Source organism: Cheilinus undulatus, linkage group 9, assembly GCF_018320785.1.
Source record: "Cheilinus undulatus linkage group 9, ASM1832078v1, whole genome shotgun sequence".
Classification (NCBI taxonomy): Eukaryota; Metazoa; Chordata; class Actinopteri; order Labriformes; family Labridae; genus Cheilinus; species Cheilinus undulatus.
The window spans coordinates 36,943,892-36,962,330 of record NC_054873.1 but is presented as its reverse complement, the minus strand read 5'-3'; the positions used below and the strand labels follow the sequence as shown (position 1 = coordinate 36,962,330).

The 18,439-nt window shown below is 39.3% G+C and overlaps 2 protein-coding genes across 4 annotated transcripts in view; one reads left to right on the top strand and one right to left on the bottom strand.

Moving 5' to 3' along the window:
• Positions 1-1,369: 1,369 nt before the first annotated feature.
• Positions 1,370-9,571, top strand: dbx1b (developing brain homeobox 1b). The gene is made up of 4 exons (XM_041796307.1): positions 1,370-1,845; positions 2,173-2,256; positions 8,725-8,927; positions 9,173-9,571. The coding sequence occupies exons 1-4, from the start codon at positions 1,476-1,478 to the stop codon at positions 9,476-9,478; spliced, it is 963 nt and encodes a 320-aa protein (XP_041652241.1). The 5' UTR covers positions 1,370-1,475; the 3' UTR covers positions 9,479-9,571.
• A 2,083-nt stretch (positions 9,572-11,654) lies between these two features.
• Positions 11,655-18,439, bottom strand: part of ckap5 (cytoskeleton associated protein 5) — a 42,700-nt gene continuing 35,915 nt past the window's right edge. For all 3 annotated transcript variants that reach the window (XM_041795007.1, XM_041795008.1, XM_041795009.1), the window contains 9 exons: positions 16,943-17,122; positions 16,668-16,855; positions 16,340-16,415; positions 16,071-16,259; positions 15,803-15,940; positions 14,888-14,971; positions 14,567-14,726; positions 14,057-14,178; positions 11,655-13,919 (listed from right to left, as the gene is read on the bottom strand). In XM_041795007.1, the coding sequence (XP_041650941.1) occupies positions 13,656-13,919; positions 14,057-14,178; positions 14,567-14,726; positions 14,888-14,971; positions 15,803-15,940; positions 16,071-16,259; positions 16,340-16,415; positions 16,668-16,855; positions 16,943-17,122 (1,401 nt within the window). In that variant the 3' untranslated portion in view covers positions 11,655-13,655. The remainder of the gene's footprint in view (positions 13,920-14,056; positions 14,179-14,566; positions 14,727-14,887; positions 14,972-15,802; positions 15,941-16,070; positions 16,260-16,339; positions 16,416-16,667; positions 16,856-16,942; positions 17,123-18,439) is intronic.

Below are 18,439 nucleotides of genomic sequence, written 5' to 3'. Positions count from 1 at the left end.
GTTAATAAACATTTGAATCATTCAATCCTTATTCAGTTGTTCCATATCTAAGACTACAATATGGCAAAAATATGATGTTTGCTCAGGATAAGGTATGAAAGGCTGAATAAACAGTATCTAGCTTCAGCAACAGGCTGGCTCTTTACAGCATGTTTCCTCATAAGAGCTCCCAAAAGTTTTTCTTTTTCTACCAATAAATGGATAACATTTAAGAGTTTGAGCTTCATCTGAGTGCATGAAATTGGTTTGAGAGCATGGCTGTGCTTAAGCCTTTATTACTCAGGTAAAATGTACAAAGACAGAGTGACATGCATTGTACTGTGGTTATTTTATATTGTACTAATAATAGAATAAGAGTTTATTGACTACTGTGCATGGAGATATGATACATTAAAATAGGGTCTTTAAATTTTGTAGCCCTTTCATTGTATAAGCCCACCTTAAAGTGTTTTCTATGGACTTAAATATTTTTTAAGGATCCATGGCTTGATTTAATCTTGCTGCCTTCACTTCAACAACAGACTGGGGCCTACTAACCTCTGCTGAATAGCTGAAATGTTTCTTCTAAATTCATCATCACATCTAACACCATGTGTTGATAATAGACGCTCTGAAAGCTCGTGCGCAGACTGATGAGGCTCTGACAGACGTGGAGACCCGGATCAAAGAGCGGACAGACAGCGGGGCTCGGCCGAGGTCGTTTCATGCTTAACGGGATCAGACCGAGCAGGCCAAGGTCACATTTAATGACAGCATGTGGCTGTCTGTCTGTGAGAAACGCTTTAATTTCATTATTATTATTATTATTATTATTATTATGCATATTTATTTATTTTTGTTTTTGTTTTTATTTCTATTCCAGACGATACCACTACTTTATTTCAGTCCTTATAATGAGATTATTTTGGAAGATTTCCCAACTCTTTTTCTTAATATCCGCTATTTCCTTGTCTTTTTTAAGTGTCACTTAGGCATACTTTATTTTGAAAGCACATTTAGCGTATGTTTTCCTCATTATCACAGCCATGTGTCACATGAAATTGTTCAATCACAGTTAAAGTGTTAGGCACTGCACAGCATAGGCAATAGAGTTGTTTACAGGCCGCGTGCACTGTGACATTAAAGTATCCATCAGCCGCCCACACACTACCTGGTAAATAACAGGCTGAAACCACAGACAAGTGTAGTCTGAGGGGTTTTTTTTTGTGGCGACTTGAGTCCAATCACATGTGAATGAGCGGACCACTGACCAATCCCCTCACCCTGATCTCTGTGTTCAAAGAGCTTCACGCGGAGAAGCCTCGCGCATGGTGCTTGAACTTGTGCGCGTGCACGTATCACTGAGGGTGATTTTAGGGGTGTATAAAACCTCTCCAACAGAGTGCTCAGACCTCAGAGTGACTGAGTTGTTTCGGTTCTTCCTTATCTTTACTTGACATTCAAACTAGCAAACAGAGAAGGAAACATTTACCACCATGATGTTTCCCTGCAGCGCTCTGCCGCCTCCTCTCTGCCCGGCTTTAATGCGTCCTCCTGCGGCTCTCTCCTCGCCCCTGGCCCGCTCACTCCCCTCGGGATTCCTGGTAGAAGATTTGCTCCGGTTGAGCCAGCCGGTCAGCTACATCCACCGGACCATCACTTCCAGAAGTCCCGCGGACATGTTCCCCCTCAGCCCAGGGCAGGGCGCTTCTCACCGGGCGTTGGGACCCAGCACAGAGCGGTCAGTGCCGCAGAGTTCTAGCCAGGCGAGTCACGGCAGCCCCGGCTCCCCTCAGACGTCCTGCCCGGACTCGGGGTACCTGAAGTTCGGCGTCAGTGCGATACTAGCCCCGTCCACACGGAGCGGTGAGTGTGTGGGGCTAACTTGGTGATGATGCTAGGCTTGTTTACCATAAAAAATATTATAAACTTTTTTTATTAGATGCAATTTTTTATTCGGTTATTTGTATTAAATCTAGCATGATATTCGCGGAGGTACATGTGTTCTTGTGTTTTATAATACATTTTATTTTCATAGGACAGTGCAGTATTTGTTAGTCAAATTAGATATGAATTGATCATTGCCAAATGATTTATCTATCTCTATCTTTCTGATCGTTTTCTGATTTCTATATTTATAAATGTCCCCTGCTTTAATGTTTATATCTGCCACTATTTTTTTCTTTTTCTCAGTTCAGAGTTTTCAGACGAAGTCATTCCCTCTGCCGTTCTTTGACGGAAGTCTTCACCCTTTTCTCAGAGCATCTTACTTCACAGGTGGGTACAATATGACTGGATAAATCTTATCATGGAAAATATATATGGGTGATTTTTATCAGAGATATCTAATTTTGTCCCCACACATAAATTATTGCCTTTCATTGTTTTATTGTAGTAATTACACTAAAAGTGATCAGCAATTTCAACAACTTGCTCTCACTTTATCATGTATTTTATAAGAGAAAATAGATTACAAATATTTTAAAAAGGCTTATTTTAGGGTTAAGCAAATTCCAAATGAGTTTCTATTAATTTTCCTTTTAATCTCTGCTCTGATTCATCAGGTTAGTTTTCAACCAGACTCTGAAGACGTTGTGAACTTTGTTTTATTTTATTTTATTTTGTGTAAATGTGGTGTAATAGGCGTCATATAAAGGCAGAGGCAGATAATTAATTCATAAATGTCCTTAAAATTCGCAAAATTAAGAATCAACAAACTTCAGCTTATAGTAAATAAGTCATGCTGACACAGGGTGGTTTCTTTGCAACTTGTATTACTTTCTAAACGTGTGGTGATGCTTGTTAACATATCAGCTTTGCTTGTGTGCTAATAAATCTCATTAAAAGTATAAAAAGATTCAAACGGAGGGAGTCGTCGTCCTGGAGGAAGTTAATCTTCCACTCAATCACTGGTTCTTAACCGATGAAGCCTCAGGGCTCACCATCTCCTCCCTAATGAGAAAACATGACCCAAATGTATGTAATAAAAATTAATGTTGCAGTCTGGAGCTTAAATGGAATAAATAATATTACTGACTATAGAAAGAGTAGAAACCGAACATGTTTAAAAATAAATCATTACAGAAGCCCTGAGAGGATATGCAGTAAGAAAAATAATTACATTTGGGTTGTTTTCTAAAGATCTCAGGCTCATTGTCAAAATCAGCTTTGTTATAACAAGACCACAAAAATGGGGAGTTAGATATTCTGTGGGCCACAGACTTTTTGCCACTTTTTTCAAGACACATTCACCACCCACTGAAAGCAGCTCCATGACCCTGTTTTGGGCCTGAACCCTTCAGCCGAAGGCCGCTGGTCTAGAGGAAACTTTTCAGTTATCGTCATTTAGCACTCACTGAGTGAAAGTCTAGATTGTAGCTCAAACAAACAAATACACAATATTCAGAGGATAAAATCACCTCAAATAAAATTACTGCGAAGTAAATGATCTACTTAAATGTAATATTAAATCAAATATAATATACCAGAGTTATTATTAAACAAAAGCTAAGTCTTCTGTTATGTAAATCTGCAGCACTTTATATGACAAGATATGTTAACAAGATTTATGCTCAGTTATGTGTCCACCAGCATCATCAACTTAGCTGAATTTACTTCTATTTTAGTGAGGGAGTGTGTGCAAATGTAATCATAAATGTCATTGGCTGATAAGTTACAGCAGAGTTAGATAAAGCTCTTTCGCCCATGACATGTCTTAAATGTTGATAAAGCTGTAATGAAGGGAAAAAAACAAGTGAGGCCTTACAAAGTACACACTTTGCACTTTGCATTGCATCACATAAAAAATGATAGATGTCTACAGCTGAGACTACAATGGCATGATGAAGGAAGAAGGCATCTTTTCCAAAAATGTGGCTCAAATGACATTTTATTTTTACTTAAAGTTCTTTTATTTGCTTGTTTATTAGTTAATTTGTTAGGATGCACATCTGCAGTAGCCTCAAGGTCAGTGGTTCTCACTGGTGTAGTCTCAGGACCCACCTCCTCTACCTTAATGAGAAACTGCGTCCCACTTTTTGGGAAATTTAAACCATTCAAACAGTCAGAAAATGCATTTTGGACCATTAGGATCTAGAGAGAGTAACCAAAATGTACTTGTTAACCATGCTGAATGATTTAAAATCAGATATATGGATGTATCAGCTTAGGGCCTACCTATATTGTAGACTTTTTGCCATCATTTCTTTTTCCACAGCCCACTTTTGGGTCCTGTCACACCACTCTAAGACCTCTGAGAGCACAGCTGGTCTTCCTGGAGTCTACACAGAAAAGGCATGCTTACAGATATATTAAATGAACATATAATCAAACAAACCACACAAACCATCACATGAAGGAGATGTGATTAAAAATATTTCTACACAAGACACTTTAAAATAATAAGCTACAGAAAACTTAATTCTCATTTTTAGGGATGCACAATAGTGGATTTTTGCTGATATCTGAAATGCTGAAATTAATTTTAGCTGATATGATATTTAAATGTAGCTCAGACCCAAAATTTCTGTCCTGAAAACACACAATTTAAAGTTTTTGGGACGACCACTTGTACAAATTTCAGTCTTTAAAACAAAGATTTCAGCCAATGTAGGTCTGTTGATCCAGCCTAAAAGTCATCTAACTCATTTATTCATTTACAGCTGATGTTGGTAGTTTTATAAATATCATGCATCCCTAATAATTTCTGTCAAAAATAATACTGTGAGCCACAAGACATGGATTTACAGCATGAGGTTTAATTGTAAATAAAAACATACAATATATAGCATCAAACACATGCAGACCCACAACACCACATCCATGGCTTAAAGATGATCAATGCCTCATTCATAGGCCTTTAAAATATATTTGGTGTTTAAAAACAATTAAGACGGCTTAAAATGAGTGTTTGAAAGTTCCTGTTGAAACATGACACTGGTCAAAATTCTTCTCCAAACTTTATCAAGTTCTCTCCTGGTCCTCACTAAACCCATCCACTAAGTTTTAAAGAATATGAATTGTTGTGTCACTGACAAATAAACTAAAAAGTCTAAAGATGTGGAGGAGATAATTGAATACATTTAGAGCCACTAATTCTGGATTTCACAGCTTCTGAAATTAAAATGTAAAACTTAATTCACGAGCCGATGTACTAGATGAGGTCTGTTTGGTATGGGAATCCCCCTGGACAGCTCCAGAATCAGCTCCCTCAATTTGAAGGCCTATTTAGGCGACGCACTGACTGCTGACATTAGCACCAGTTGTCCTAATCTACAAATTAGTCCAGTTTGTCACGCTCTCAACCTATTAGTGCCGTTTGTCATGGTCTAAATGTGAGGCGGGCATCTTCCCAGCTCGGGAACTCAACGCCTCTTCACGCCGCCTTCGTTTTCCCACCAAGCCCCCTCTGCCTGCCCACAAAGCTCCCAGCACCATGACCAAACGGAGCCAAAACCACACAAACACCCAGAGACAACCTCACACATTTCATGAAAATCTCAGAAGCTAGATTTTGGCCTTGATCTAACTTTTAATATCATGAATATTATTCAAGAAAAAACAGCTATAAAAAATAAGTCTGTTATGAAAATATCAGAGTAACACGATGTGAGTGAGAGATTTGTGTGACTCTATAAAGAGCACTAAAAGCTCTCTGTGTCCTCTGAAGCTGAAGTGAAGACTCTCCAGCAGCTCTATATTATACTGACCTGTCTTTAATGGGCCTGTAATATACTGGCCTGTCGACGGCCTTTTCCACTCAATTCATTACAACACAATCACCTTTCTCTGTGCATTTGCAGCCCATACAATCACTCTTCATGCTTCATTAGAGGCAGTGTGAGCGCTGCTTTGGAGAGCCCGGCTCATTAGCATAGGCTGTGTTTCCACTGGCCGACAAATTGGGCTTTTAAACAGCAGATTTCAGGCAGAACGAGTATATTATGGGCAGCATCGGGGAGTCTGTGTGTGAGTGATGTTTTTCTCAGAGCACTTAATGAAATCTGAACAATCAGGTGAAGAGAAAGTGAAGTTAAAGCTCCTTCTCACTGGTATAATTCAAACTTTTGTCCATAAAGGAAACAAACAGCCCTTCAAGTAACTGATAAGTAAAGGAAAATGATGTTTGATATGTATCTGGATATAAAATACAGCCAAATGCTTACAACTTCATATTTTTACGCACATATTATTAATTCAGGTGGTCCTTACAGTGAGTTTATATTAGTTTGTATTTTCCTGATGAGTTGATGGTCTCAGTCATTTCATAAAAGCTGGTTAAATCTTCAGGAATAAACAATAATGTGGTTCTCAACTGGTGGGTCAGGACCAAAAAGTGGGTCATGGAGCACTTTTCAGTGGGTCGTAAAGGTGTGTCTGGAGAAAAAAAAAGCCCCAAAAGTCTATGAAAATCTTTTTAAGGATGCTTGTATTGTCCTGTCTCCTTGATTTGTCACATAGTTTGTGCTGTCTGAGGTCCAAACTGTACTGTTTGTCATTGAATAAGTCTGATTGGCTGAAAAGTATCAGAAAATTGGGTCATAATTTCTCACTGAAGAGTTAATGATGGGTTCCTGAGGCTCTGCCAGTGAAGAACCACTCCCAAAATCTAATCAGTTCTTCCTTATGCCATTTCTGACATTTCCTGAAAATTTCATCGAAATCCATCCATAACTTTTTGAGTTATGTTGCTAACAAACTAACAAACTAACAAACAAACTAACAAACGCTGCCGATCACATAACCTCCTTGGTAATAACTTAACCCCTATACTGGCTGACAGGTCACCCTGGACATTGTACGAGGGTGATCAGTCAGTCAGTATAGAGGTGAAGTCATTCTCGTTCTGTCTCAAAAACAGAAATATAAGTTAGGAAAAAAAAGGATGAAAATGACCGAAATGCCAAATTAAAGCCTAATAAAACATTCTTGATAGACAACAGGGTTTTGTCACAGCAGCTACTGTATGTCCACTTCATTTAGACTAGGGCTGCTCAATAATTGCAAAAATCATAATCACAATTAATTATGATTGACTTTAAGATCCTGGTTATGAAATAATAGTACTCACTAATTTTATAGCATCTATACCACAGGCATTCATCAAAGACAGACACTCTTAACGCTGAAAAACAAGTCATTAAGGAAAGTAACTGAGTGGAAAAACCAAAAATGAGTCAATATTGCTATATAATAACCATACAGGAAAAAAAAACCTTTTATGGCCAAAAATAATGAAACATTTACCACATGGCAAAACCTGTTGACAAAATAAGCATAACACTGCATGCAGCACAAGATCATGTAATCTAATTATCTTGTTTTGTAATCCTGGGAAGCCAAAATTATAATTGAATTTGAAACTTGATTAATTCCCCAGCTATAATCAAAAGTATATTTAGTACTATAATACCTACAAACCACAACCTATGGGCCAGCTGTGGCCCTCTGCAAATTCTAAAAATAAAATGAAATATGGTTCACATTAAAACATGAAGCATGAGCTTGACTGTGTTGCACTTCTGGATTTTAATGCTTGACGATGCTGCTGAGTAAGCTTGTATACAAACATTTTAACTAGAGTTTGTTGACTTACTGTTTTATGACTGAATTGAGACAATGTAAATGGTAAGCATATTGACAAGCAAAATAAAAACAGGCCAATTGATAAAGGCAAAAGGATTACAGCAGCACCAACCTACCTACACTATCTCAAAGACAGTTTTTGCAAAGTATATCACAGTAATAATATCTGGATACTGATACTCCTTTAATGTGGCAGCTTCATGTAGTTTGATCTTGTTTGTGTCAAAATGTGGAGATGAGGGTCAGCAGTGATTAGCTATTTGCCTTGTGATGTAGGCTGATTTTTTCATTAAGTATAGGAAATCACCGAAATAACAGTGAGTTTTGTCAAAGTGACCCAGTCATCCTTACATGTTTTGTATGCAGCCCTCATTAAAAAAAAAGTGGACTAAGGAAGAGATCATGAGCTCATGTCAGTCATCATCCCCTTAAGCTGGTGGCTTTATAAACTCTTCATTGTACTTCTTTCTAATCTGTGATGTAACTAATGCTGCCAAAATGTTTGATCAATTAATGACAGGGGTGAAAATGCAATTAAATAATGTATGCTGATTAACTGCACTCTGATGCCATCACTCAACCTAAACTGGTTTTGTTACCTTGAAACACACAGACACAAAACATTTATGCATAAAATAAAAAATCTACCAGTAATGCAATCCTCCTAAAATTATCAACATATGCGATAAATCGCAGTTAATTTAATACAAAGTCTACGATTGATTAGATTCTTTTTTTTAATGGACTGACAGCACTAGATGTAACACTTATTGTGATACTTTTAATATTATATAAGGCCAAATTTTTGATATTTTGTGGTTAAAGTACAATACTTCCAAAACTAGTAGTTGGCAGAAGAGACTTCAGAATTGAGAATTGAAGTTTGACCACTTATTGAACCAGTTATTAAATTAAACAGTAACTGTACACTAATCTTAAATCTTCACTTTCCTCATAAGAGCCTTAATACCAGTACTTTTTTCAAGGTAGAACTCAGGTGCCTAAAGTGCTTACATGAGTTAAGTTGACTTTTATCAGTCACAGAGTGCATGACTGATACTTACCTGCAGGTTTTCATGTGTAAAAACTTAGATCAAATGATGATGGTATCAAAAATCTCTTAAACACTCTATATTCATGACTGTGTTTCTGCCCCTCTAGCCTCCTCCTCTGTGGTTCCTGTCCCTGGCACATTTTCATGGCCCCTGGCCCCCAGAGGGAAGCCCAGGAGGGGCATGCTGCGGCGGGCTGTGTTCTCAGACCTCCAGAGGAAAGCACTGGAGAGAACTTTCCAGAAGCAGAAATATATCAGTAAACCAGACAGGAAGAAACTGGCCAGTAAACTGGGACTGAAAGACTCACAGGTACAAAATGAGGACTATTTGATCTGTTTGCATTTATTTCAGCAATCACTTTTCCAATTAGTTTTGCAGTGTGCATTTGCACTTTCATCCAGCAGCCATGACATGATATCTGAAATGCAATCTTTGAGCAGTGTTTAAGAATAAAATGCCTCTTATATTTGGCCTTCAGAGACATGAAATCAGCCGTTGACCAGATCAGAATGATTTATTTACCACTGTACTGTTTTATTCTGTGTCCTGTGAAGGTGAAGATCTGGTTTCAGAACCGCAGGATGAAGTGGAGAAATTCCAAAGAGAGAGAGTTGCTATCAGCAGGTGGCTGTCGTCAGCAAACCCTCCCCACTAAAACCAACCCCCACCCAGACCTCACTGACGTAGGCAGCACCTTCTGCCAGAGGCTGGACAGGACTGCACCCACCAGCCAATCACAGCTGGATAGTCGGGAGTCACATCATCAACAACATCATCCTCATCAGCAGCGCAGTTCTTCCTCGCCATCAGATTTAAGTAAACAGTCAGAGTCAGACAGTGAAGAGATCACAGTCTCGTGAAGCTATGGACGCTGTATGACTGATGTAAATATCAGGAGTGATGGACATAAACAGCTGTGTTTTCTCAGCTTCCCCTTCATGTCAGTGCCATATTTGTACAGTGTTGTTTATATCATCTTTATATGTAGTTCAGTTTATCTATATACAGTCAGGTATACTGAGCTGGTTAGATGTTTGTAGATTAAAATGTTCAAAACTATTAAATTGCGAATATTTTTTCATATATATTTGTATTCTTTATATTTTCTAATAAATCTTCAATAATCAGTTTGAAGAAGTCTCATTAAATGAAGATGTTTAGTACTCTTCTGATTGGTGAATCTTTAGAATAAAAGGTTAATTCCAGTAATATTTTAGCCTTGGATGTACAATTACTCATCATTTTAAGTACACTTGTTCAATTGCTACAAAAATCGAATCAGCCAATTACATGGCAACAATTACATCATCAACAAGATGATGTACTAAGTTTAAACTGAGCATCAGAATGGGAAAGAATGCAATTTTAGTGACTCTGAAAGTGCCATGGTCTTTGGTGCCAGATAGGCCAAGCTAAATAGTTTCACAAACTGCTGATCTATTTCATATAAACCCATCTTTAGGATTCACAGAGAATGGTCCAAAAAAGAAAAAAACATTCAGTGAGTGGTGCTTCTCTGGGCTTTGTTGATGGCAGAGGCCAGAGGAGAATGGTCTGACTGGTTCCAGCTGACAGAAAGGCAACAATAACTCAGATAACCTCTAGTTCCAGCCAGGGTATGCAGAAAAGCATCTCTGGATGTGCAGCGCGTCAAACCTTTAAAGAGGACATATTTTACCCTTTTAAGACAAGTTTATATTTTTCTCAGAGGTCCCCAAAACATGCCTGTGAAGTTTATTGCTGAAAAAACACTCCAGGATTGTATTTTTGCATGTCTAAAACTCCCTCTGTTTCAGCCCTTCTTAGAATGAGCTTTCTGTGTCTGTTGCTTTAAATGGTAATTAGCTGTCTGACTCCGCCCCTGACCACACCCCTCTCAGAAAATGGATGCAGCACTCCTGACATTACAGACACTTTTATCCAAAGTTTAGGACCTGACTGGAATTCAAACCATCAATCTCCCAGACCATAGTCAGCAGGGTAACCCACTGAGCTCTCCAGCATCTCAGCTGGTAACTGAGAGGAAGATCAGGAGAGGAGGGCGGAACTTTCTTCCAAGTGGGGGAGGACCAACCAAACCTGAGGGTGGGTGCTTACTCCCCATGTGAGGTCACTAGGTGTCAAATCTGAGAATGGCTTGGTTCAGTACACATTTTCTGAAAGGTGAAGAAAGAGAGGGGTAGAGGGAATTGTGGACAGGCCAGGGGCACTTACACGAGGACAAAATAGTTGGTACCCCTCTGTTAATGAAAGAAAAACCCACAATGGTCACAGAAATAACTTGAATCTGACAAAAGTGATAATAAATAAAAATTCAATGAAAATTAACCAATGAAAATCAGACATTGCTTTTGAATTGTCAACAGAATTATTTTAAAAAACAAACTCATGAAACAGGCCTGGACAAAAATGATGGTACCCTTAACTTAATATCTTGTTGCACAACCTTGTGAGGCAATCACTGCAATCAAACGATTTCTGTAACTTTCAATGAGACTTCTGCACCTCTCAGCAGGTATTTTGGCCCACTCCTCATGAGCAAAGTGCTCCAGTTGTCTCAGGTTTGAAGGGTGCCTTCTCCAGACGCCATGTTTCAGCTCCTTTCACAGATGTTCAGTAGGATTTAGTGACACTGGGTGCCACTCCTGTTATCTGAGAACAGAAAGCTGAGGCAACAATTTACATTGCCTCACCAAAATTGGGAAAATAGGATTTGCCAAATTGTTAGACTTTGATGTAAAAATGAAAACCAGAAGTGGAAAAAGTGCACAATTGTTCTCAAGTAAAAGTAATTACTCCACTATCACAACCTTGTCTTGTCGCTCCGACTGGCCTGTATCTAAAGTGCCAGAATGTTTGTCCAGTCACCTTCTGGGAATATTTTTTGCCAAACCCTGCTCTGTATGGGACGTTTACCCAATGAATGTGAAATATATACTATGCAGAGGATAAATGAAAAAGTCCAGCTGGTGTGTCAGGTTAACAAATATGAGATGTAGCTGTAATAATTCATACAAAAGACATTAGTGAACTGAGTGGATTGTTAAAAAAAACAAGACTTTATTGCCAATTTCCACTATGGATTATACAAGGAAAGCTGGAGCAACAATGAAAGACAAGTACTGAACCTGAATTAAATACAAAAACAATGTTATTTATTTTCTTTACTCAACATTCAGCTACAGAGCAGATGACTGACAGGGTGATGACCATAGTCATCATCATCCTCATCATTGTAGTGTTCATCAGAAAAACAATGGCTTTATTAAAACAAGGTTTTATTAATGCAAACTTTATTTACATGAGAAAATAAAAACAATCACTGACATCATGCCATGCTCTTTAAAGCCTACTAACACAACAGAGTGGCTGCTGTTAAATAACTGAAGGGGAAGAGTTAATGGAGGACATTAAGTACAGTATTTACAGCCTTATGTCAACCCACAGCACAATCACACAACTTACACACAACTGTGTACGCCTCTGCTTGGTCTCATCGTCCTGATTAAAAAGGGACAGAGTCTCCTTTATGACCGGCTGAAAAATAACAGCATCTAACGCTTATTTGTGCCACTTCACCTCTAAAATGAAAGTAGCAGTTTTTAAACCTATTCTACCTTAAAGGGGAAATTATTTTTGAACCTAGGGAATCTTTTTACACATTTTGGGGTCAACAACAATCTCAATTCCAGACTCTGAGACAAGGCAGTCATTTTACTTTGCAGAAAGCAGCCGTTGTTAACCAGCAACTCCAGTGTTCTTCAACATAAAATCACTCCTTTGGTTGATGAAATCTGTTGTGGAAGCAATCCCATAACTTGTAATATCAAGTAGACCCCAAAATAAGTAATAGAACAGTCCAAGGTTTAAAAATAGAAGAATTCCACTTTAAATATAAGGATAAAAAAACCACTGACTTTGAACAACCATATCAAGAAAGGCCACAAAATGCTTTCAGGATAAAAATGAACAGACTACATATATAACCCTGACTAAACACATCCTTTAAAATCCGCACACAGCCGTGGCTTCTTCAGTCTTGTCAGCAGAAAGAAACAGAGGGCTCAACGTTGCAGTGAAAATGCAGTGAAACTCATTTTGTGGCGAAAAGTGTCTGAAATTGACAGAAAACAGACACATTATTTATTCAAGTAATTGTGGAGCTTCACGTCCAGTTTGCACAGTGATCTTACAACCTCGTCACCAAACAACAGAAACAATTCTGTGGTTTAAACTGCACAAGCTAAATATCTGTGCAAATCTGACTCCAGCTGCAATCACTGACATTTAAAAACTGATAACAGTTTGAGCCACAAGGTGGCAGTCACACACTGCATTTCCACAGCATCCTCAGCTATTTACAGCAGTTTCTCCTTCTGAACACAGCAGCAGTGACATGGTGCATCATGGTTAACATGAACAAAAACAACCCCTCAGGCGTGTTTTGTCCCTGTAACCACATGAGAAGCTCTTCATAACGGTTAAAGTGGTTAACAACCTTTAAATATGTACAAACATTTTGTGTAATGATACTAAAACAGAGGAGGAGGAGTAGGGGGAGTTCACTATGTTGTTATAATACAGTGAAGGTGAAGGCTGAGATGTGGTGGTGGGATGAGACTGTACAGACCGAGAACTACAGTTGACACACAACACGACTCACTCTGGTTTATCTCTTCTGATGGGCGACAAACATGATGTCTCATTAAAAATGGGTCCTGTTTTTTTGTATGTGTGCTAAAAATCCCAGTCACAGCCTTAGTTCAATCTGAATGTACTCAACTATACAATCAGATCAGGGTGCGTTTGATTTCTAATAACGTACAGGCACAGTGGGTGGAGTCAGGATCAAACTCAAGGTGTGTTTTGTCAGTTGCTACCTGGTTTACTGAAACAGAAAGGGCTGTAAGTGCTTTCTAGCTCTGTCTACCAGAACATGAAAATGAACACAGAGGGAGTGAAAAAGGACAACGGATGTTCTACCAGCTGAACTCCACAGGCTTTTGCGGATGAGATGAGGTGGCGATGCAGCGCTCCTCACTGCCGGTTGCTCTTTATTCTCTCCAGACGTTTCTTCAGGTCGTCCAGATTGGCCGCAGGTGAGGCAGAGCGCGTGTGTCCATGCGTGGGGGAGTGGGAGTGTGCGTTGTGTTCCTGCTGGTACAGCTCTCTGGACTCTTTGAGTTGAGACAGCTTACTGTGGAGCATGTCAGTGGAGGAGGCCACCGACGGCTTGGAGGACAGCAGGGAGGAGATGGGAGGTCGGTGCTGAGGCTCGTCCTCACCTCCGACGAGGCCCTGCTGCAGTGGGAAGGAGAGTGAAGAGAACTTTTAAAAGAATGCAGTAAACTGGCAAAAAAAATAATTGAATTGAAATCCAGTTTATCAGGACTTCCTTTTTCTAATGTAATTCACTGCTGTGATACATGCATACTAACCCTTGTGTTGTTTTCCAGTCCTTGTCTCTGTCTGAGGATCTTTAGTCTCTCGTAGTAAACTGCTGGTTTCAGCTCTTCATTGTTACTGCTCAGACTGGAGTCCACACCGTGCTGAGGAATCACTGCAGACGGACACAGGGTAAATGTTACAACTAATGCATAGCTTTGTTGTGGAACTACTGGCAAACTATGAACTATAAACCAATGTCAACTCCATTAGTTTAAATGCTGCAAGATTGTCCTCTTCACAACTGATTCAAAAACGCTGAACTTACTTTGGGAAGAAGTCCTCTTTTTATTGTCTGATGTGAAAGACTATTTTTGCAGTGAAGTCTGTCCCACTGACAGTTCAAGTGGAGGAACCACTAAAAAACGGTTTGATTCACAGAATCTCAGAGCTGTAGCTTTAGATGCAATTAAAAAAAACACCTAAGTAACAGCTGTGATTTTTACATTTTTTCATTTCCTACACTCTCCTGTCTTCATTCTGCACAGTGTCTGATGCCGTACCTGCAGAGGTCTGGATGCGAGCCTTGCCCTCTCTCTCAGACTCGATCATGCGGAGGCCTCGCTCCACGTAGCTCTGGAAGAACTGTGATGTGTTCTTGAGGAAAGGCTCCAGGTCGGCATCGGAGTACTTCTGTTTGTATTCATACAGCTCTGTCAAACCCTGAAAACAAGGTCAGACATGTTATTCACACCTTCATGTTTTCATGAGTTAAAGGACCAGTTTACAGCCTGAGATATCCAAAAAGAATGTCAAATGTCAAAAAGACAATTTTACATATTTAAAAATATATAAAATAAGAACAACTGAAGTTTGTAGCCGACCTCTTTAGTATTCTCCTTGGAGCCGATCTTCTTGAAGATTTCAGACAGAATATCACTGACTTTGGCCTTTGACATCCGGTCCTCCTGGGATATAAAACATTAAAGGATAAATTAATGTCACATCCATCTTTGCAATTAAGGAACAAACTAAACTGACAAGTTATGTATTATTAGGCCTGACTTCTTGAACACGTTTTGATTACCAATGACCATTTGGTAAAAATGTTTTTGAATTACTTTTACTGCTTTGAATTAATCTATTTTTGGTCAAATGCGATCAAGCTCTGCAATAATTCTGGGTTCAATCCTGCGGGGCTACAACCTCAAAGGCACAGTGTCTTGATGCATGTACTTTAGTATGCATTTTCTGTCTTTTTAACCAGTTTTCTATGCTGTATTTTTATTACTTTCAGACTATAGTTTATTTTCTTGGTGTAAAGACCTGTAACAAGTACATTTTCCCAGTGGGGATTTAATAAAACTTTTATCTTGTACTCAGCAAGGAAGCGGTGATGTTCCTTTTACAGGTATATACAGTATATACAGAAAATATTATATTAAACGTACTACTTTTAAGGAACTTTTTCCAAGGCCCTCTTCATACATTTTAAGACTCAATTGCATCTACATTTTCTAACCTGTTTCATCAACAACAGCTACATGTGGGTAACGTGCCAATAGGAGGACAAATACGTGACAACAAAGAAAAGAAAATGCAGTTAGTATTCCATATTACGGTATGCAAATAGGGCTTTCTTGGAGAATTTTAGATCCAACTATGAAAAAAAAGATACCATGCATTACAGCCAGTCTTACAAAGAAAAAAATGCTTCAGAAATCCCAGAATTCCCCATCTAATACAGAAATACAAACTTAAAACAGCAGCTCTTCAAGAGTGTGCTGTGTTTTGCTCACCGTGCGTAGACCGCCCTTCTCATTACCACGGTCACTCTTGTGTCCTGACAAGTTTCCAGACAGTTTAACCACCCGCCTTAGGTGGGCCTCCAACTCTGACTCATTACGGTTCTCTATCATTGATAAGTGGTCCAAAATCTGTCAAATAACAACGCAATAAGCATATTAAACCTCAGAGAGAAAAATAAATAAATATGAAACAATTCAAAACCTCTGCTGATCACAACTGCAGTGAAAAAAGAAAAAGTTTGAAGGTTTGTCTGGTTACCTTGGCCCCTGTGAGTTTGCACAGCGTATGTAACAGGGTCTTGAGTGTTCTGTGTGGAACGTCACTCTTTAGCTGCTTGAGTTTCTCTTTAGGGAAAACCTTCATGAAGTTGTGGACGTCCAGTAAGATCCTGTCCAGGTTGATGCTGTTTATGGTCTCCGGGAGGAAGCGGATCATCCTCCACAGACACTGAAAACATATGTGCACACACGAGTGAATGGACAGCAGAGTTATAAGTGTATGCTGAGTGCTGCTGTAACGCTGCTTACCTTCATGACGAGGTCAGAGAACATGGGGGGGCCAGCTGTTGTCACTAAACTGTCCTGAAGCAAAACCAGAAGGGCACTGCGAGAAAAGAGAAAAGATGACCATTAAAACCTGAAAACATATAGTATTGTCCATATTTATTGGTAATATCCTGATAGAAGGTAAAAAATAGACAATCTGGGAGTTCAAAGGGTTGTGGCATACACAAAACATCTAATTTAAGAGTGTTTAAACACCCAAAGAAGAAAAAAAAATGATTTGGCACAGCAGAACACAAAGTCAACAATAAAGTTATATTGCATGAATAACAAAAGTGTTCTTAGTACTAACCTGATCATGTTGGTCTGATCAGACTTCTCCAGGACCCTGATGACCAGCAGGTTGACAGACCTGATGAGCTGCTGTCCGTCTTCTATGTCCTCCACTCTGCCGTCCAACATGAGAGTGATCAGGCCATGCATCAGGTCCTTCAGCACGCCCATAGATGCTTCTCTGGCCAGGGACTCCATAGAGAACAGCTGTGAGAGAGGAACAAAGAGGTCGTCTCCTCATTAGTGCCTCCTTTTTAATCCACTTAAAAGATGCAATACATGTTGCTGACTCACAGAGAGCATGTTTCCAATGATGCAGCTGTACAGTTTGATGATGTCCTTCTTGTCCAGCCGGTCGTCAGCCATGTGCGTGCTGTAGATGAGCCTCAGCTGCATGAAAGTGGCGATAAGGAACTGATCAATGTGTCCCGACATGACTTCTGCTTTGTCCTCCTGTCGCAACACCTCATCGATCTGCAAGGAAAAAGAACACATGAACACAGTGCTGATCTTACCTTCTAAGTGGCTTCAACTGATTTTTATAAATTCAGAGGGAAAAAGTACAGTTTTGGAAATGCAACAAACAGCAGTGCACAAAAAGTTACATACTAGGAGCTTTAAGTAGTATCGGGCATTTTGGCCTACAACAGGCTGAACAGACAAACACTGCTCCACTCTGGCCTGTAGAACGATTTGTTTATCAGACAGGCATTTATGAGTTTGAGTTCCAGGGGACTTAGTCGATTGATAACAAGACTAAACATTCCTTTTACTGCATTTTGAAAAGAAACCAAAGGATCTGAAACTTTTTCCTGCAACTAACAAATCATTTTCACCACCAGCACTGCTGATGGACATATTCTTGTAAATCGATTTTCACTGAAGTGATCAGGGTACTATAATCCAGCAGTTATACAAACCACAATTTAGCATCTTTCATTTCCTGAGCAATAAGACGTTTTAGTGCTCCATATGCCCTCACTTATTGACACATAGATTTTTTTGCCTTAACCTTGATTTGTTTACATTATATATTGGCATAAAATCTAATGTATAAGATATTCAATTATTTTTCAGAAAAAAAGGCTGCACACTATACTTGCTGACCAGCGAACAATATACCAGAATAAAACCCTGAGACATGAAACATCATAACCAGCTACCACCATCATCATCTTTTCCCTGATCAGGTCATAATCCTACATGTTAAGAAAACAGGTGAGTTTTATGATCAACACTTCATCCCCACAGGCTGAGTTGAACTACCTTATCAAGTAAGCCTAGTAGATGCCCAAACTCCATACAGAGAAAAAAAGAGGACGCTAAAAGAGCAAAACAACTGCACAGAAACTGTTTGTTGTGGCCTTTACAGAACAAAATGAATGAAAAAAGATCAGATCAGAGTTTATGCAATAGGTGGTTTCTTGTGCCTAATAAAATCTCCTCTTTGGGAGGCAACTGTAGCTCAATAGGTAGTCGGTCATCTTGCAGTCGGAAGGTTATGGGGTTTGATCCAGAGCTCCTGCAGTTGCATGTTTGATGTGTTCTTTGGCAGGATACTTAACCCCAATTTGCTCCCACTGCTTTGTCAGCAGCGTGTAACTGTGCACAGATGCGTTTGAATGGGATTAGCCAATACTTGTGGCCAATCCGCCATAGCAACCTCTGCCATCAGTGTGTGAATGTGGAGTGAAAAGGTGTGAATGGGAAGGTACGACCCGTGATGTAAAAGCAGTTTGAGTAGTCAGAAGACTAGAAAGGTGCTATACAGGCTCTAGTCTATTTACCATC